The sequence below is a fragment of the Aotus nancymaae genome, unplaced genomic scaffold (assembly GCF_030222135.1).
Source record: "Aotus nancymaae isolate 86718 unplaced genomic scaffold, 86718_ANA_hifiasm-v0.15.2.pri h1tg000053l, whole genome shotgun sequence".
In the NCBI taxonomy this organism is placed as follows: domain Eukaryota; kingdom Metazoa; phylum Chordata; class Mammalia; order Primates; family Aotidae; genus Aotus; species Aotus nancymaae.
The window spans coordinates 22407509-22428892 of record NW_026988467.1 but is presented as its reverse complement, the minus strand read 5'-3'; the positions used below and the strand labels follow the sequence as shown (position 1 = coordinate 22428892).

Here is a 21384-nt window from a genome sequence, read left to right as displayed (position 1 = left end):
AAAACTACATAATCATCTCAGTAAACACAGAGAAAGCATTTGACTGACATCATTTTGTGATTAAAATACTCAACAAACTAGGAATAGAAGGGAATTTTCTCAGCCTTGTAAAGGGCATCTATGAATACCCATAGTTAATATCATACTTAATGGAAGAAGACTGAATGTTTCCATCCCTAAGATCAGCAACAAGACAAAGATCTTGCCACTCTTTACCATTGTATAGAGATTTTATCCAGGGAAATTTAGCAAGAAAAAGAAATAAAAGATATTCAGATTGAAAAGGAAGAAGTTAAAATTATCTCTTTTTGTAGACAATATGATCTTATATATAGAAAATCCTAAGGAATCCCCTTAAAAAATTAGAAAAAATGAGTTCAGCAATGTGACAGGATACAAAAATCAATTGTACTTCTATATAGTAGGATCTTATCCAAAAATGAAACCAATGAAATAATTTCATTTACAATAGAATAAAATACTTAGGCATAAATTTGACAAAAAATTGCAAGACATACACTGGAAACTATAAAACGTGTTGAAAGAAATTAGAAATCTAAATAATGGAAAGATATTGCATGTTCCTTGATCAGAAGACTTAATATTATTAAGACGAGTACTTCCCAATTGATCTACAGAATGAATCAGTGCAATCCCTATCAACATCTAAGTTATCCTTTTTGCAGATATTGACAGTCTGATCCAGAAATTCATGACATCCAAGGGATCCAGAAAAGCCAAAACAAGCTTGAAGAGTAACAAAGTTGGAGGAATCATATGTACTGATTTCAAAATTACTATATAGTTACAGTACTTAAGATGGTTTGATACTGTCATAAAGACAGACATATTATAGACCAAAGGTAAAGTCCAGGAATAAACTCTTACATTTATGGTCAGTCTTTTTTTTTTTAAGAATCAGCTTCTTGGCTGGGCACGGTGGCTCACGCCTGTAATCCCAGCACTTTGGGAGGCTGAGGCAGGTGGATCACGAGGTCAGGAGATTGAGACCATCCTAGCTAACATGGTGAAACCTTGTCTCTACTGAAAATACAAAAATTAGCCGGGCATAGTGGGGCGTGCACCTGTAGTCCCAACTACTCAGGAGATTGAGGCAGGAGAATTGCTTGAACCCGAGAGGTAGAGGTTGCCGTGAGCTGAGATCGCACCACTGCACTCCAGCCTGGGCGACAGTGAGACCCTGTCTCAAACAAACAAAATAACCCAAAGTGGTATATCTATACAATGGAATATTGTTTGGCAATATAAAGGAATCAAGTACTGATACATGCTACAACATGGGTGGACCTCCAAACATTAGGCTCAGTGAAAGAAGCCAGTCACAAAAGACCAGATATTATATGATACATAAAAGGCCCAGAATAGGCAAATCTGTAGAAAGAAAGTCAGTGATTTCCTGGGCCTGGGGTGGGATGGGAATGAGGAATGACTGCTAAGGCTAGAGGGTTTCTTTTGGGGGAAATGAGAACTGTTCTAAAATTAGATTAGGTGATAATTACACAACTTCTTAAGTATACTGAAACTTAACTGTATACTTAAATGGGCAAATTTTATGGTATGTGAATTGTATTTCAATAAAGCTGTTTTAAAAGAAAGGCTCTTTGTAGAAGAGTTAGACCTTAAAGGGCCAGGTTTTTTTTGGAAAGCAATGAGAGTGCAGTGGGACAATATGAATAGTGCCACAGAAGCAGGAAATACAAGCGATGTTTGTGAAACGTGAAAGTTAAGGAGTCTTGAAGACCACCATAATTTTTGACACCAACAGCAGGTTTGGGGGTCCCAAAACCATTCTTGGGTTTCATAATTTGCTATATGTACTCACAGAACTCACTAAATGCTGTTATGGTTACAGTTTATTACAGTGAGGAGACACAAATGAAAATCAGCCAATGGCAGGGGCATAGAGGGCCAAGTCTAGGAGAATCCCAAGCCTGAATCTTCCAGTGTCCTCTCCCAGTGAAGAATCAGACAATATCAACTGCTCTCAGCAGTGATATGTAACACTATACACAGAGTACTGCCAATCATGGAAGCTTACCTGAGCCTTGATGAACAGAGTTGTTTTAAGGGCTTGGTCACTTGCATGTGGTTGACTTAACTTCCTGGCTGACCTTAGTTTTCAGGTCATGCTGATAATGCATGGCCTAAAGACCACTTCATAAATCACATTGTTAGCACAGATTATCTGGTGTGGCCCAAGGCTCCCAGGTTAAAACAAAACCAAACACTCCCATCAAGTGGGACAGTCCAAGGATTTAGAGATTATCTCGCAGGAGCTGTCTCTCCTTGGGTAAGATTCTTTTTTTTTTTTTGAGATGGAGTTTCACTCTTCTTGCCCAGGCTGGAGTGCAATGGTGTGATCTCAGTTCACTGCAACCTCTGCCTCCTGGGTTCAAGTGATTCTACTGCCTCAGCCCCTCAAGTTGCTGGGATTACAGGTGCACACTGTCACATGTGTCACTCACATAAAGAGACCTTTATGTGGGCAAGAAGGCCATTTATTTCACGCTTGGGTGTAAGCAGGCCAAATCTGAGAAAGAAGTTAGGCAAAGGGTGTAGGAGAGGGGATTGATTATATAGGTTGGGGCGAATGGTTAGCTAAAGATGGTTATCTATCTCGGGGAGTGGGGAAGAGGAGGGCATCACGGGATGCATGATCAAAGGGTAGAGGAAAACAGGTATGATCATAAGGGTGTGGAGTATTGGTTGCAGTCAGGAGGGAGGGTGCGGTAGATGACATAGTTACAGGGGTGGGGATCTTGAGAAACCCAGCTTCAGCGTTGTACATGTGGGTCACCAAGGCTAAAATGTCCAGGCCTGGACTTGGAGGCCTAACATTCCCATCTTTTTATATATGTATAAAAGAAAAAAGTTAAGGGAGTAGGGGAGATGTTTCTCATGGCTACTTCAAGCATGACAAGGGACTGTGTGGACACCTAAAAGAAAAGTTTGTGATTTTTGTAGTTTAGTAAGTGTGTGGTTAAGTCCTTGGCTTAGAGTGCCACTTCATGTACTTAGCAAGGTTCCAGTTAGCATACTTTTGAGCTTGAAATTGTCCTAATAGGATGAACTCCCTAAAAATAGCCTTTAAACATAATAACTTTAAGGTGGGTAGTGATAATGCCTTGGGCCAAAGTTGGAACAGCATCTAGTGTACCAATGCATTTTGTCCCCATTTTTCATCATATGAATGAGACTGCCTGTTGTTGAGCCAGTAATCTACTATATCACCCTTTTCCCATATGTGTAAATTGTGTTTTGAGTGGAGAAGCTTAATAGTTCTGATTGCCGACCCTATGCAAGAGAGGTAATAAGCATAGTAGTCTTTATCTCCCGAATTGAGCTGAGGCTGGCAAAAGGAAAAGTGTCCTAAGCCTTCTAGTAGCCATTGGCATACTTTATGGTGACCTGGATGTTGATTTGGCTGCCAAATATGGGATACAGACCCTGTATACTTGTATTGTAGTTTGTCCTCATAAGAATAGGCCTGGGGGCATCATGGGCAAGGGTCTGATGGCTGCCACCCCATATGTCGTAGACTTTTTTTCCAGAGGCCTTTTAATTCAGGGGTAGGGAAGATTTTTGAGGACAGGGCTTTAAAAAACTGTTATTACAGTGGGGGTGATCCTAGAAGATTTGGAAGGAAAGGGGGATATGCAGGTTCTGGAGAGGTGTCATGCTCCATCTTGACCTTAGCTGGGCGCTGTCTGGAGCCTATGAGCGATGGATTGGTGTTTCTGTTGATAGTAGGAGGGTGAAGGCTGTGAAAGAGGGCTGAAGATAAGACAGGCAAATGAACAGGGAGGGTTGGCAAGGCATCTGGTTTAAGCAGCTGAGAGGTCCTGGGACAGGGGGTGATATTGTGAGGTTGTTAAAAGCAGCATTTGCCGAATGGAGTGATTAGTGATGGCCTGGATACGGTTTTGTAGGAATTGAGAGACTAATCGGAAAATTCAAGGTCCGAATAAAAGGAGGAGGAAGATGGCTATTAGGGGAGTAAGGATTGGAAAAAGCAATGACATCCAGTTAGAAAATGGCCAGGTGGGGTCAGCATAGTTACTTTCCTGATTAGCAAATTTTTGGGCCTTGTCTTTAAACTTGTTGATATTATCATAAACTAGGCCAGATTGATTTAGGTAAAAACAGCATTCCTCATTTAGAAATATACCAAGTTCTCCCTTTTCTGCAGTGAGTCAGTCAAGACCATGACAGTTTTGGAGGACATTTGCAGCTAAAGAGTCGATTTGAGTTTGAAGGACAGACAAGGTATTATATATGTCTGTAATGCTGGCAGAGAGATCAATAGACAGACTGCGGAATGTTGTGACAGAGATGTTGACCCCCACTATGCCAGTTCCAAGGCCTACAGTGGAGGCTGCAAGCCTTATTCCCACGAGTAATGGAATTAGCTGGACTACTCTTTTTTTGTCGAGTAGGTGTTATTAGGGGGACAGGCAGTTGCTCATTACCATTGGCAAATTGAATTTTAGGAATAAGGAAGACTAAGTCACAGGTTCCTGTCCAGTTAGTGGGTAGACACATATAAATGGAAGAGCCACATAAGAGGAGGCCTCGGGGAAGGCAGAATTGAAAATGTAGGGTGAAAAGGTGGGAGTGATCCTTGAAAGGGGAGGAATCCTTGAAAGGGGAGTCAGATACCCAAAATCCTAAAGATTCAGCAAGAACAGCAGCAGTTAGGAGTTGAAAGGGAGATTGATGAGGTAACTATGTGGTGGGGGTGGTTTGATTTTCATAATGTATGAGTAGTATCAACAAATAGTCTGTCACTAACATTTGTAGGGCCAGGTATGAGTAAGCATGAAGAGGGGCTGAGAGGAGAATCTGAGGAACAGGGAGAGAGTAGCCAAGGATGGAGTGAGAGACAGGGAAGGTGTCAACCTAGACAATAATGACTGTTAATATTTTTAGGTTATTAGTAGTGATAGAGGGTTTGTCAGTGAAGCGAAGTGGGTATGCTCCTAAAGGCATATTAACGTGTGTGTCAGGGCTTTGGAGATGAAGAGTAAAGGAGCACTTAGAAGTTGGAAGATTTCCCAAAGGAATTCCGGTGGTTTGTTGGTGGGAAATGCATAGAGGAGCAGGAGTGGGAATAGTTGCCTGTGTAGTAAGGGGTCCTAATATGGGCGGAGTGGAGTTAATATGAGGTGAGAGTTGCTGTAAATAGTTGTGGAGAAGTATAGCAGCTTGTTGGTATGAAATGTCTGAGGAAGTTTTGGTAAACTTATGTAAGAAATAGAGAAGCTCTATGGGAGGGTAGCGATGGTGACTGTTAAAAGAGGTGTGTAGGTGTAGGGAGACGGAAGAAGTAGCCCAATTGGCTGGCAGGGCAGGAATAGTGGTGTTAGCAGCTTGACGAATTTCCTGTCTAGTTTGTTGGGGAACTGGAAGATAGTCTTCAAGAGGACTAGTGTCTAGGAGAAGGTTAGGCCCAAACAGAAAGGCGCGGCCATATAAGAGTTCAAAGGGGCTATATCCTGTGGGTTCCCGGGGAGTGGCATGAATTCAGAGAAGAGCAATAGGTAGAAGGGATACCCAGTCTTTCTTTAGTTGAAAGGTGAGCTTGGTAAGATGTGTTTTTAGGAGGCCATTAGCTTTTTCTACTTCTCAGATGACTAAGGGTGGTAAGGGGTGTGAAGATTCCACTGAATGCTAAGGGTCTGAGAGACTGCTTGAGTGATGTGGCTAATGAAAGCAGGGCCATTTTCAGATTGGATGGAAGTAGGCAGGCTGAATAAGGGAATGATATCACTTAACAGACAAGAAATAACAGCAGTGGCCTTTTCTGTTCCAGTAGGGAAGGCCTTAACCCACCCTGTAAAGGTCTACTCATACAAGAAGATACTTAAATTTCTTGACATGGGGCATATGAGTAAAGTCAATCTGCCAATCTTGCGTGGGGATTAATCCCAGCGCTTGGTGAGTGGGAAGGGAGGAGGTTTTAAAAATCCCTGGGAGTTGATGGAGTGGCAGATGGAGCACTGGCATGTAATTGTTTTAAGTATGGACTTCCATGAAGGGAAGGAGACAAGAGGTTCTAAGAGATGGGCCAAAGGCTTATATCCCACATGAAAATGGTTATGGAAGGAAGAGAGGACAGAATGGGCTTATGAGGCAGGAAGAAGGAATTTTCCTTGATCCAAAAACCAGATCCTTGAGTGGGAAGTGACTGATAGGTTAAGGATTCAGAAGGACAATAGGGGTAATTGATGAGAAAGAAAAATATTGTCTGCTAGGAGGGGATACTGGTGGTTTGCTGCCTTTTTAGCTGTTTCATTGGCAAAAGCATTTCCTTGGGCAATGGGATCTAAAGTTTTTTGGTGCCCTTTACAGTGGACAACTCCAGCCTTGGCTGGGAGGAGAGCAGCAACCTGAAGGAGGTCCTGTATTAAGGGAGCATTGATAATAGAAGATCTCTGTGTAGTGAGAAAGCCTCTTTCTGCCCATATAGCAGCATGGTGGTGTAGGATGTGGAAGACATATTTAGGGTCAGTATAGATATTTACACATAGTCCCTTAGCAAGAGTAAGAGCACGGGTTAAAGCAATTAGTTCAGCTTGCTGAGAAGTGGTAGAGGGAGGAAGTGTAGCAGGCTCAATGATAAATGAATGAGATACAGCCACATAACCGGTGCTAACTGAGCTTTGAAGAACTGCCATCAATAAACCATGTGTGATCTGAGTCTGAAATGGGAAAGAGAGAAATATATGGAAAGGGGGAGGATGCTATATGAATTAAGGATATACAGTCATGGGGTTTGGGGCTTGTGTTTATGTTTGGTATTAGATAAGAGGCCGGATTAAAATCGGGGCCATGTGCAATAGTCACAGTGGGAGTTTGTATAAAGAGTGAATACAGTTGGATAAGACGTAGGGCAGATAACAGATGTGGGAGATGCAAGGAGGATACTAAAGCTTGAAGGTTGTGAGAGCTGTACAGAGTGAGTGAGGCATAGCCTGTGATTTTGAAAGCCTCAAGAAGGAGCAGAGCAGAGGCAGCTGCTGTACACAGGCATGAGGGCCAACCTAGGACGGTGAGATCAAGTTGTTTAGAGAGGAAGGCAACAGGACGTGGACCTGGCTCTTGTGTAAGAACTCGAACTGCATAACCCTGAATTTCAGCAGTATATAAGGAAAAGAGTTGGGAAGAGTTGGGGCGAGCCAGTGCAGGAGCAGTTTCTAGAGCTATTTTTAAAGAGCAAAAAGAAGAATGAGGAAAGGATTTAGGATCTCTGGGTTTGGGTAAGTTTCCCTTGGTGAGCTTATATAGGGGTTTGGTAAAAATGGCAAAACCTGGTATCCAAAGGCGAAAGTATCCAACTACACCCAGGAAGGAAAGGAGCTGCTGTTTGGTAGAGGGAGTTGGGTTGAGGAGATTAACTGGATACAGTTGGTGGGGAGAGCACGGGTATTTTGTTGGATGATGATGCCCAGATAAGTGACAGACGGAGAAGAAATCTGGGCCTTAGAAGGGGACATGCGATACCCCTTTAAGAATAAGTGCTGAAGAAGAAGGAGAGTATCTTGCTGAGAAGTTTCATAAGAGGGGCTGCACAGGAGGAGGTCGTCCACATATTGAATAAGGTGGGAAGTTGAAGGACAGAAAGAGAGCAGGTTGTGAGTGTGAGCGAGGGCCTGAGTGAAGTAGTGTGGGCTGTCCCTGAAGCCCTGGGGCAAGACAGTCCAGGTGAGTTGTTGTGACTGGTGGGTGCCAGGGTCAGTCCAAGTGAAGGTAAATAGAGGTTGGGAGGAGGGGTGTAAGGGGATGGTAAAAAAGGCATCTTTCAGATCGAGTACAGACTAATGAGTTGTGGAGGGAGGAATTGAAGATAGGAGAATATATGGGTTTGGCACTACAGGATGGATAGGAAGGACAATTTGATAAGGCTAAGGTCTTGAACTAGCCAGTAGGATTTGTCTGGTTTCTGGACAGGGAAGATAGGAGAGTTGTAAGGAGAGTTAGCAGGCTTCAGGAGACCATGTTGTAACAGGCAGGTGATGAGAGGTTGTAGTCCCTTTAGAGCTTGTTGGGGAATGGGGTATTACTTTTGGGCAGGGCAGGGGTGATTGGGTTTTAGGGGGGATAGTGACAGATGCATGGTTGGTTGCTAAGGACAGAGTAGAGGTGTCCCAGACCTGAGGGTTAAGGTGAGGAGATGTGATAGAAGGCTGTGTGGTAGGCTTTGGGTCAGGTAAGAGGGCAGCTATGAGATGTGGCTGTAGTCCTGGAATAGTCAAGGTAGCAACTGGTTAAAATATCTGGCCCTAATAAGGGAACAGGGCATATGGGGATGACTAGGAAGGAGTGAGTAAAGGAGTGTTGCCCAAGCTGACACCAGAGTTGAGGGGTTTTGAGAGGTTTTGAAGCCTGGTCATCAATTCCCACAACAGTTAAAGGGGCTAAGGAAACAGGTCCTTGAAAAGAAGGTAATGTGGAGTGGGTAACCCCTGTATCGACCAAAAAGGGGATGGACTTACCCTCCACGGTAAGAGTTACCCAAAGCTTGGCATTCGTGATGGTTCAGGGGGCTTCCGAAGCAGTCGGGCAGCATCAATCTTCAGTTGCTAACCTGAGAAGTTCTGGAAAGCAGTCGGCTGGAGAATATTGGGTTTGAATTCCAGGAGCCTTGGGAGTGTCTATAATGTGAGCCGGACAGTCCAATTTCCAGTGGGGTCCCCTACAGACAGGACATGGCTTAGACAGGGGCTTCAGCTGTGAGCATTCATTAGCCCAATGTCAAAGCTTTTGGCATTTAAGGCAAGATGGAGCCCCAGGCTGTGGGTACTCCCTAGCCCAGTGGCCAGTTTTCTGGCATTTGAAGCAAGGCCCTAGAGGAGGATGGCTTGATGGAGCACCTGCCTTGGTGCCTGGAGGTTCCTTGTTGTTGAAATAGTGGCTGGGGTTTGCCTTACCATGCAGGTAAGCAATTGCAGCTCTGAAATGGGTTGTTGCTGCGCTTGGTGCCTCCTCCCTATTGTTAAACACCTTGAAGGCCAGGTTGATTAATTCCTATTGCGGGGTTTGAGGGCCTGAGTCTAGTTTTTGAAGTTTTTTCCTAATGTCTTATGGGGATCGCTTCAGCGTCGAGACCAGTCAGTGTCCCCGCCATAATGGAGCTTGAGCCCGGACATGTTTCCCACCCCCTGGAGGCAGTCGAGATCAGTGAAAGAGAGATTTAATAGAAGTTTGAGTTTGCAGAAGCCTATTTCTGGTCCACTGACCTAAAGGCTGGGTGAAGGCTGTGTGGTTTTACTAGGCATTGTTTCTTGAAGTACCTGCTCTGGGCTAGTTTTATGACTTTGTTTACCCTCTATTGATGGGTCCTGTGCTTGTTCCTGTGACTGCTATTTGCAAAGTTAATGGGTCTATCACCTCTCTGATGACTTGCATAGATCATTAACATTTTAACTATAGGTTTCCTCACCCTGATAATGAGACCCACCTGCATGACTTGATTGTACCCATTGTGTGTTTTCCGCTGCCTAAGCTTGTAGCCGGATGGCTCTCTCTTCCTTTTATTAAGATAATGGCATCTGTTCTGATTGAGATGGGACTAAGAAAGCTTATGTAAATGAGGTGGGGCAAAGAATGTTCCTGTAAATGAGGTAGGAAAAGATATATATACTAACTCTGTGTACAATAAAGTTGCTGGTTTTAGGCATTGCTAAATTGGGAATTGCCTGGCCAGCCCTCCAGACTCCAGCCTGTTCTGTCTTTTCTTTTCTTCCGCGCGCGCTCTCTTCCAGGTATTGGGACCCTCTTGCAGGTCAAGAGACTCCGGCAGACGTGCCGTTCTCACCGGCCCCCGACAATGTCTGGAGTAGATTGGGTAATAAAATGCATATTGAGAATAAGGCGACCCTGTGGCCCCTCTGGGTCTAGCGCTGTGAAGCGTCTTAGAGTTTCTGCCAGGTGGGCATGCATTGGGCAGGATTTTCATGTTCGCCCTGGGTTGATTCCTTAAGCTTGTCATAATTAACGGCTTTGTAAGCTGCCTGCTTAAGTCCCTCAACCAAGCAAGAGACCATATAGTCTCACTTGGCAATGTCAGATGAGCCCACCTGGTATTGCCAATTGGGTTCTTCCCTAGGTACTGCCCTGATGCCCTCTTGGAGGGCTGGCTCATGGCATCTGCGGGTGTCAGCATAAGATTGAGCCAGAATATAAACCCTATTTCGTTCACCTGGAGAAAGAATAGAGGTTAGAATAACATTTAAGTCATTCAGGGTTAAATTGCAGGACTGAGTTAGATTGGAACTCTTGGATCTATTTAGTGGAATCTGATGAGAAAGATTTTAAGCGCTGACCAGTTTGGGACAGATCGGACAGAGAAAAAGGAACATGCACCCTGACTATGCCCTCGGCTCCAGCCACCTCTGGAAGGGGAAACTGCTGGGCGGGGGAGGGAGAGAGAACTACTTTTAAGGCTGAATTGTGTCCCGGGGCGGGTGTGGGATGGAGAAGCGACAGAGGAAGTATAAGAGGGAGGGTGACTGATCATTGTGGAGACGTCTGCTCTGGTCAGACGTGAGGGGCAGAGCGGAGATTAGGGTTTGGTTCGGCCTGATGAGGGGCAGCTTGAGGGGGAAGGGAAAGGTCAGAAGGGTCTATTGAGATTGAAGAATCTGCGTTGGCAGTAGGGATGGGGTACAGGTGGAAGAGAAAGAAGGAGAATTTGAGAGGGGTCCCTTTGGGAGCAGAGGCTGGGAAGGGAGCAAAGTGTGAAGAATGCCTGCACATAGGGGATTTCAGACCATTTGCCCATTTTACGACAAAAGTTGTCTAGATCCTGCAAGATAGAAAAATCAAAGGTGCTGTTTTCTGGCCATTTAGAGCCATTGTCCGATTTATATTATGGCCAGGCGGTATTGCAAAAGAAAATAAGATGATTAGGTTTTAGATCAGATGATAGCTGGAGATGTTTGAGGTTTTTTTTTTAGAACGCAGGCCAAGAGGCAGGAGAGAAGAATGGAGGGCGGGAGGTTGCCCATAGTTTAAGAAGAGCAGTGGAGACAAGAAAAGTGAATGCGCGACCAAGCAGTTTAGCAGGCTTCCTACACTAAACGTTGGTCTGAACCTGGGGTGAATCCGTCAAAGGGGGCATCCCCTGCATTATCTGTCACCCTATGAGTGTGAGTGAGTGACCAGAGCAGATGTTTCCGCAGTGATCAGTCACTGAAGGAGTGCGAGTGAGTTATCAAAGCAGACGTCTCTGCGATGATCAGTCACCAAGGGAAGACTGTCTTCTTGGTTCTGTGACCTGTGTAGGATTTTTTTTCCGGTCATGAACCTCACAGGAAGTCCTGTCTTCCTTGTCTCCGCTGAAAGGGAGAGGAAAATGAAACTGAAAGGAGAAGGAAGCTGATAGTGAGAAAGGCAAAAGAAGAGCTAAGGCAAACCGCTTATCTGATCTGCGGATGGTGAGTGGTTCGCTGGCTGGTCTGATGAGCCTAGGTCGTGGGTAGGTCTCTTCACAGAGGGAGCACCAGGGGTAGGGACAGGGGGTTTGGTCTCCTGTGGGAGTTCCCTTGTCCTGGGTTTCAGCACCAATTGTCAACACGTATCGCTCATGTAAAGAGACCACCAGACAGGCTTTGTGTGGGCAACAAGGCCGTTTATTTCACGCTTGGGTGCAAGCGGGCCAAGTGCAAGAAAGGAGTTAGGCAAAGGGTGTAGGAGAGGGGATTGATTATATAGGTTGGGGCAAATGGTTAGCTAAAGATGGTTATCTGTCTTGGGAACAGGAAAGCCATCATGGGATGCATGATCATAAGGGTAGAGGAAAACAGACATGATCATAAGGGTGGGGAGTGTCAGTTGCAGTCAGAAGGGAAGGTGCAGTAGATGACATAGTCACAGGGGTGGGGGTCTTGAGAAACCCAGTTTCTGGGGGAAATTTTTGCAAAGCTAAACAGGAACAATGGGTACAGGTTTGCAGAGCAATTAGTCGAGGCAGGAACAAGTTGTTTTACTTCTTTCTGTGGCCACCTGATCACTTGTAGTTACTTTAGACCTTCTGGCTCCTGGGAACTTTCCAGAGGTGTACATGCAGGTCACCAAGGCTAAAATGGCCAGGCCTGGACTCGGAGGCCTAACATGCACCACCAAGCTCAGCTAATTTTTTATATTTTTAGTAGAGACGGGGTTTCACCATGTTGGCCAGGCTGGTCTCAAACTCCTGACCTTAGGGGATCTGCCCGCCTCAGCCTCCCAAAGTGTTGGAATTATAGGCGTGAGCCACCATGCCTGGCCAACATTCTTTACTACATAGGGAGTAATTCAATTTAGCTAAAGTATAGACTGTTCTCTAGAGTTGAAGGTGAGCTTAGGAGAGTAAATTAGTGCTATCTTGTTAGAAATTGATGGAAGGCATTTGTTGTCATGGGAGCTATCTCTTAAGAAGATTTACTCAATAGTGGTTATTTGAGAGTGTGTAGTATCCTGACAGGTAGGCTAGAGGAATTTGGAGGATGCTGCTGAAGTTTAGGTAAGAAATAACAAGGGCTTACTCCAGGATGATAGAAGTTGAAAGTTGTTTATTTTTTGTTATTTTATTTTTGAGACAGGGTCTCACTCTGTCATCCAGGCTGGAGTGCAGTGGCGTGATCTCAGCTTACTGCAACTTCCGCCTCATAGGCTCAAGTGATCCTCTCACCTCAGCCTCCCAAGTAGCTGGGACCACAGGCATGTGCCACCATACCCAGCTGAGTTTTTGTATTTTTGGTAGAGACAGGGTTTCACCATGTTGCCAGGCTGGTCTTGAACTCCTGAGCTCAAGTGATGTGACCACCACGGCTTCCCAAAATGCTGGGATTACAGGTGTCAGCCACTGTATGTGGCCAGTTGTTTATTTTTATTTTGGTTTATTGGCCTCTATAATTACACATATAAAAGTATAGGTACGCTCAAGAAGGACCTAAATAGGCTTAGTAGGGGACTGCTTACATTTTTTTAAGGCCCAGGCATGGTGGCTGACCTGTAATCCCAGCACTTTGGGAGGCTGAAGTGGGCAGATCACTTGAGGTCAGGAGTTCAAGTTACCTGCCTAACATGGTAAAACCCCATCTCCACTAAAAATATTAAAAAAAAAATTAGCCAGGCATCATGACACATGCCTGTAATCCCAGCTACTCAGGAGGCTGAGACAGGAGAATTGCTTGAACCTAGGAAGCAGAGGTTGTGGTGAGCAAGGATCATGCCACTGCACTCCAGCCTGGGTGACAGAGTGAGACTTTGTCTAAAAAAACCACAACAACAACAAAAACTTTTTGGTCCAGTTATCTGGACCAGCTCTCAGTGTCTTTTAAAGGACTTTTGCATCTTCAGATATGATTAAATTTAGCAGACAGAAATTGGTACCTGAGTAGGTAAAGGATAGAGAAAAATAAAAATAGAAAATGTGACTTGAAATAGTATTTGGAAATTGGGAGAATAGGTATATAGTGGCTGATTGTATGCATATACTACAATACTATTAAAGTTAATACTTTGGGCCAGGTGTGGTGGCTCATGCCTGTAATCCCAGCACTTTGGGAGGCCGAGGCAGGTGGATCATGAGGTCAGGAGATTGAGGCCATCCTGGCTAACACAGTTAAGAACCCCGTTTCTACTAAAAATACAAAAAATTAGCTGGGCGTGGTAGCATGTGCCTATAGTCCCAGCTACTCAGGAGGCTGAGGCTGGAGAGTCGCTTGAACCTGAGAGGCAGAGGTTGCAGTGAGCTGAGATTGTGCCACTGCACTCCAGCCTCGGCGACACAGTGCAACTCCATCTCAATCAATCAATCAATAAGTTAACACTTTCCAGGGGGATTCAAGATTTGCTCCAGAGTAAGGATTCTTTCTCCACTGCATTTCAGTCAAGGCACAGTGGTCTTCTTTCTTTTATAGGACTGTTATCTCTGTGATTGAGAGGACCACATGCAGCCACTGCTATATGGAAGTAAAGAGAAGGTTTAAACAGATCTTCCATAAGTAATCCTTATTAGAGCACAACTGAGAGTAAATGTACAATGACCTCTGACATGCATGCATTATATCCTTAAAGTGAAAAAAATCTCATTGACAGGGAGTCCCCCTTTTTTTTTTTTGAGACAGAGTCTCGCTCAGCCACCCAGGCTACAGTGCAGTGGCATGATCTCAGCTCACTGCAACCACCATCTCCTGGGTTCAAGCGATTCTCCCATCTCAGCCTCCCAAGTAGCTGGCATTACAGGCATCATGCCTGGCTAATTTTTGTATTTTAGTAGAGATGGGAGTTTTATCATGTTGGCCAGGCTGATCTTGAACTCCTGACCTCAGGTGATCCGCCCACCTCAGCCTCCCAAAGTGCTAGGATTAGGATTATAGGCATGAACCACTGCACCTGACCTGGCCTTTTTTTTTTTTTTTTTTTTTTTTTTGAGATGGAGTCTCGCTCTGTTGCCTAGGCTGGAGTACAGTGGCACAATCTCTGCTCACTGAAGCCTCCACCTCCTGGGTTCAAGTGATTCTTCTGTCTCAGCCTCCTGAGTGGCTGGGACTACAGGCACCTGCCACCATAACTGGCTAATTTTTTTTTGTATTTTTAGTAGACACGGGGTTTCACCATGTTGGCCAAGGCTAGTCTCAAACTCCTGACCTCAAGTGATCTGCCTGCCTTGGCCTCCCAAAGCGCTGGGATTACAGGTGTGAGCCACTGCACCCCGCCTGGGAGCACCCTTTAATGAGACTTAGTAATGCCAGTGGATATAGACATATTAGGTCTACAATTAGGGATTGTGATAGGAGAAATTTCCTTTTCTCTTTTCCCTGTTTTCAATGAGGTTTAGATGAAAAACCAATACAGGTGGTTCTTGAGAAGATTCCTGCAATAATTTTGTGTTGTTAAATTACTTTGGGAGAGAAAACTTCACAGTTCTCAATGGGTGTTTTCTTCCATCCCATCTGTGTTCTGGACCTTATATGTGACATCAATTATAGTGACAGGAGCTCATCTTAGCTTGGATCGCAGCTAGAAAAGCCTTAGTTTGTTCTGACAGCTCTGTTGCTGTTGTGCTAAAAATATAATGAGTAGTTATAAATAAAATGAAAATGAGAAATCCTTCCTGCATATCCACATTCCTATTTATTGAATCAAGTACCTATTATGTATATTAAGCTATATTGAGTTCTGTGCAGGATAGGAAAAAGGTATATGAATCACATGCTGATGCCAGGATTTTGTAGGATGGTAAGTTTTGAGATTCCAAGAGGTAAATGACCAGTTCAGAAGAGGAAGAGACCACACATGGCTGGGGGAATCAGGAATGCTTGGTAAGCTGAAGAGTACATAGCATTTTAGAAAAATGTGAAAAATGTTTTTCTCTGTGAGGCATACAAATGAAGAGGGTGGAGGCCAAGAACAGGGACTGGCATGTAGTTGAGTATTGTTACAGAATGCACAGGGGGTTTTGGTAGAAGAGAAAAAGGTAAATTGGAATCATCAATGTGTGCAGTGTGAGTCTACGCTTTATGCTACAGGTAGTAGAGAAACTATTGACAGATTTTGAGCAAGATGATGTGATGACAGCTGTACTTTAAGATTAATCTAGAGGCTGGGTACCATGGCTCACGCCTGTAATCCCAGCACTTTGGGGAGGCCGAGACGGGCAAATCATGAGGTCAGGAGATCGAGACCATCCTGGCTAACACAGTGAAACTCCGTCTCTACTAAAAATACAAAAAAATTAGCTGGGCGTAGTGGCAGGCACCTGTAATCCCACCTACTCGAGAGGCTGAGGCAGGAGAATTACTTGAACTCAGGAGGCGGAGGTTGCAGTGAGCTGAGGTTGCGCTGTCGCACTCCAGCCTGGGTGACAGAGAGACTCTGTCTCAAAAAAAAAAAAAGAAAGATTAATCTAGAAGTTATGTGGGGGATGAATTGAAATTGGTGGTGAATGGAGGCCTGACCAGCTAAGAGACGATTGTCATAGTCCAGGGCTAGGCAAGAGTTTATGAGAGCTTAAACTAAGGTAGTGTGTTTTTAGTTCTGCAGGTCTGGAAGAACTAAGAGAGGTTTGAAGTAAGCTTTGAATTAATACTTTGTTACTAATTCAACAGAGCTAACTTAAATTGTTGGAGATGCATATGATGAGAATCCTGACAGCTTTTCTTGGTAACACTTCTTAGACAATCCTCCTTAGGGCATTCTTATGAGGTAGCATCATGCTCTCACCCTAACTCAGTGAGGCATGACAGTGTTGACTAGAAAGATTTTCATCCTAAATGTCATCAAATTAATGCTGGAAAGACTAAAAAGAAAGGACTTGGTGATGATGCTCTCAGTGACTCTAAAAGTGAGAAGAGAAAGAGTAGGGGGCCCTGGTAAGCATAAAGGAAGAATGAGCATGGCAAAAAGGAATAATACTTTCATGTATGTCAGTGTGTGGAAAATGAGACTTCATATGCAAATTTAAGACCAGAGTTACCCTTATGAAAAAAGGAAGTTGGGTCCAGGTGCGGTGGCTCACCCCTGTAATCCCAGCACTTTGGGAGGCCGAGGCGGGTAGATCATGATGTCAGGAGTTTGAGACCATCTTGGCTAACATGGTGAAACCCTGTCTCTACTAAAGATACAAAAAATTAGCTGGGCGAGATGGCGGGCGCCTGTAATCCCAGCTACTTGGGAGGCTGAGGCAGGAGAATCGCTTGAACCTGGGAGGCGGAGGTTGCGGTGAGCCGAGATCATGCCATTGCACTCCAGCCTGGGCAACAGGGCAAGACTCTGTCTCAAAAAGAAAAAAAGAAGTTGGATCAAATTATGTACTAGAGCTGAAGGTCATAGTGAACCATGAAAAAAAACTTTAAGACAAACTTGTAGGTAAATTATCAGAAGAAATAAAAGATAAAATAAGAGCTAAATTGAATTTTAAGTGCTGAGAACATTTCTAATAGTGAGAGGAGTTATGTATATGATCCCAGCTCTTTTTTGATAATAGAGTTGTTGAACATAAGAAAGGGTCACACTTGGTTGGGTGCAGTGGTTTATGTGTGTAATCCCTGCACTTTGGGAAGCTCAGGTGGGAGGACTGCTTGAGCCCAAGAGTTGGACACCAGCTTGAGCAACACAGCAAGACATCATCTCTACAAATAATAATTTTTAAAAATTAGCCAGGTGTGGTGGCACATGCCTGTAGTCCTAGCTACTTAGAAAGCTGAGGTGGGAGGATTGCTTGAGCCCAGGAGTTGGACACCAGCTTGAGCAACATAGCAAGACATCATCTCTACAAATAATAATTTTTAAAAATTAGACTTCCTGAGTAGTCCTAGCTACTCAGGAAGCTGAGGTGGGAGGATTGCTTGAGCCTAGGAGTTTTGAAGCTGCAGTGAGCTGTCGTTGTGCCAGTGTACTCTAACCTGGGTGACAGAGTGAGACCCCGTCTCTAAAAAATAAAAAGGAAAGAAAGAAGAGTCATACTTTTGGGGTGAATTGCAGCCCTCCAAACCCAATAAAAACATCACTGTATGTAAACATATCACAGGGGATCCTTGTGATAACAAGAATAGCAGAATTGGTTTCTCCTTCCACCACTCTAAAAGAAAAAACCTTGATAGGACCATGAATGTGATATACCGAAGGACTAGAGATTCTTTGCTTTTCGAGGGAATATGTTCCTTGAAGTTAGGTTCTCTTGGGACATTCCTATACAGTAAGAATTGTGCCTGGGCGCAGTGTCTCGTGCTTATAATTCCAACACTTTGGGAGGCCAAGGCAGGAGGATCGTTTGAGCCCAAGAGTTCAAGACCAGCCTTGGTAATATAGTAAGACCCTGTCTTGAAAAACAAAACGAAACCCAGCTTATCAATTATTTAAAATTCTTTTAATTTTAAAAAGTTATGTTTACTGTAGTCTATTAAATATGCGATAGTATATGTCTAAAAAAAAGTACATTGCTTTATTTAGAAGTACTTTATTGTTAAAAATTGCTAATGATCGGCCGGGCATGGTAGCTCACGCCTATAATCCCAGCACTTTGGGAGGCCAAGGCGGGTGGATCATGAGGTCAAGAGATCGAGACCATCCTGGTCAACAAGATGAAACCCTGTCTCTACTAAAAATACAAAAAGTAGCTGAGCATGGTGGTGCACGCCTGTAGTCCCAGCTACTCGGGAGGCTGAGGCAGGAGAATTGCTTGAACCCAGGAGGCAGAGGTTGCGGTGAGCTGAGATTGCGCCATTGCACTCCAGCCTGGGTGACAAGAGCGAAAATCCATCTCAAAAATAATAATAAAAATAAAAAATAAAAATAAAAATAAAAATTGCTAATGATCATCTGAGCCTTCAGTGAGTTGTAATCTTTTTGCTGGTGGAGGGTCTTGCCTCAATGTTGATGGATGCCAATTAATTAGAATGGTGGTTGCTGAAGGCCAGAGCGGCTGTGGCAATTCTTAAAATAAAACAATGAAATTTGCTGAATTGATGACTCTTCCTTTCATGAAAGATTTCTCTGTAGCATAAGTTGCTGTTTGATAGCATTTTACCCACAAAACTCCTTTCAAAATTGGAGTCAATCTTCTCAAACCATGCCTCTGCTTTCTCAATTAAGTTTATGTAATATTCTAAATTATTCGTTGTCATTTCAACAATGTTCACAGCATCCTCATCAGGAGTAGTCTCCATCGAAAGAAACCACTTCTTTTGCTCATTTATTAGAAGCAATTTCTCATCCATTCAATTTTTTATTGGGAGATTGTATCAATTCAGTCACATCTTCAGGGTCCACTTTTAATTCTAGTTCTCTTGCTGTTTCCACCACATTTAGTTATTTCCTTCACTGAACTTTTAAATGCTGCAGTCATCCGTGAGAGTTGGAATCAAATTCTTCTAAATTCTTGTTGGTGTTATTTTTACCTCCTCCCATGAATCCTTTTTTTTTCTTTTTTTTTTTTATAAACACACAGGATCTCATTATTTTGCCCAGGCTGATCTCAAACTCCTGGGCTCAAGTGATCCTCCAGCCTCAGTCCTCCTGAGTAACTGGGACTATAAGGCATGCACCACCATGGCCAGAGAATCACAAATGTTCTTAGTGACATCTAGAATGGTGAATCCTTTTCAGAAGATTTTCAATTTACTCTACCCAGATCCATCCCAGGAATCATCTCTGATACCTGTAGCCTTATGAAATATATTTCTTTTATTCTTTTTTTTTTTTTTTGAGACGGACTCTTGCACTGTTGCCCAGGCTAGAGTGCAGTGGTACCATTTTGGCTCACTGCAACCTCTGCCTCCTGGGTTCATGCGATTCTCCTGCCTCAGCCTCCCAAGATCTGGGACTATAGGTGCATGCCACCACACTCGGCTAATTTTTGTAGTTTTAGTAGAGACGGGATTTCGCCATGTTGTCCAGGCTGGTCTTGAACTCCTGATGTCAGGTGATCCACACGCCTCAGCTTCCCAAAGTGCTGGGATTACAGGCTTGACCCACTGCAGCCAGAAGCTGAAATGTATACTCCTTGATCCATGGGGGTACAGAATGAATACTGTGTTAGCAGGCATGAAAACATTAATCTTTTTATACATCTCCATCAGAGCTCTTGAGTGGCTAGGAACATTGTCAACGAGTAGATTACATATATATTTTGAGACACGGTCTCTGTCACCCAGGCTGGAATGCTGTGGCACCATCATGGCTCATTACACTCCAGCCTGGGCTCAAAATATCCTCCCACTTTGGCCTCCCAAGTATCTGGGACTACAGGTGTCTGTCACCATACCTAATTTTTGAAGTTTTTGTAGAGACAAAGTCTCACCATGTTTTCCAGGCTGGTCTCAAACTCCTAGGCTCAAGCAATCTGTATGCCTCAGCCTCCCAAAATACTGGGATTACAGGCATGAACCACTGTGCGCAGCCAATGAACAGTAATATTTTGAAAAGAATCTTCTTTTAACAGTAGGTCTCAAAAGTGGGCTTAAAATAGTAAACCATGCTGTAAATAGATATGCTGTCATCCAGGCTTTGTTGTTTCATTTATAGACCATAGGCAGAGTAGATGTAGCATAATTCTTAAGGCCTAAGGATTTTCAGAATGTTAGGTGAACATTGGCTTTAAATCACTAGCTGCATTATCCCCTAACAAGAGAGTCAGCCTGTCCTTTGAAGCTTTGAAGCCAGGCATTGGCTTCTCTGTAGCTATGAAAGTCCCAGATGGCATCTTTTTCCTATATAAGACTGTTTCATGTAGCCACCTTCATCAATGATCTTAGCTAGATCTTCTAGATAACTTGCTGCACTTCTACATCAGCACTAGCTACTTCACCTGTACTTTTATATTACAGAGACAGTTTCTTTCCTTCAAACTCATGAACCAACCTCCGCTAGCTTCAAACTTTTCTTCTGTGGCATTCCTCACCTCTCTCAGCCTTCATAGAATTGAATTCCAGTTAGGGCCTTGCTCTCTGGATTAGGCTTTGACTTAACAGAATGTTGTAGCTCGTTTGATCATTTATCCAGACCACTCAAACTTTCTCTGTATCAGCAATAAGGCTGTTTTGCTTTCTTATTCGTGTGTTCACGGAGTAGCACTTTTAATTTTCTTCAAGAACTTTTCCTTTGCATTCACAACTTGGCTGTTTGGTGTAAGAGGCTCAGCTTTTGGCCTCTTGGGACATGTCTTTCTTACTGAGCATTATCATTTCTAGCTTTTGATTTAAAGTGAGAGACCTGTGACTCTTCCTTTCACTTGAATACTTAGAGGCCATTATAGAGTTCTTAATTGACCTAATTTCAATATTAAATAGGGTGGCCCACGGAGAGGGAGAGAGTTGAGGCAGTGGCCAGTCAGTAGAGCAGTCAAAACATTTACAACATTTATTGATTACATTTGCCATCATAAATAGATATGGTTCATGGTGCCCCAAAACAATTAACAATAGTAACATTAAAGATCACTGATCACAGATATAATAATAATGAAAAAGTTTGGAATATTGCAAGAATTACCAAAATGTAACACAGAGACATGAAGTGACAGACATGATGTGAGCACATGCTGTTGGAAAATGGCGCTGATAGACTTGCTTAACACAGAGTTGCCACAGACCTTCAATTTGTTTTAAAAAAAAAAAAAAATCTGCAAAGTGAAGTAAAGCCAGGTGCAAGAAAATAAGGTATGCCTGACCAGGCATGGTCGCTCACACCTGTAATCCTAGCACTTTAGGAGGCCGAGGTGGGCAGATCACAAGGTCAGGAGTTCGAGACCAGCCTGACCAACAGGGTGAAACCTTGTCTCTACTAAAAATAAAAAAACTAGTTGGGCATGGTGGCAAGCGCCTGTAATCCCAGCTACTCGGGAGGCTGAGGCAGGAGAATCATTTGAACCCTGGA

The 21384-nt window shown here is 43.7% G+C and overlaps 1 protein-coding gene across 3 annotated transcripts in view; it reads left to right on the top strand.

Moving 5' to 3' along the window:
- Window positions 1-21384, top strand: part of AUNIP (aurora kinase A and ninein interacting protein) — a 39914-nt gene that overhangs the window by 9480 nt on the left and 9050 nt on the right. Inside the window, exon 1 of one of the 3 annotated variants that reach the window (XM_064363502.1) lies at window positions 11378-11459. The exons of 1 other annotated variant lie outside the window; for it this stretch is intronic. In XM_064363502.1, coding sequence (XP_064219572.1) covers window positions 11457-11459 — 3 coding nt within the window. In that variant the 5' untranslated portion in view covers window positions 11378-11456. Of the gene's footprint in view, window positions 1-11377; window positions 11501-21384 lie in introns of those variants that run through there. One more of the 3 variants, XM_064363503.1, reaches the window with a different exon arrangement.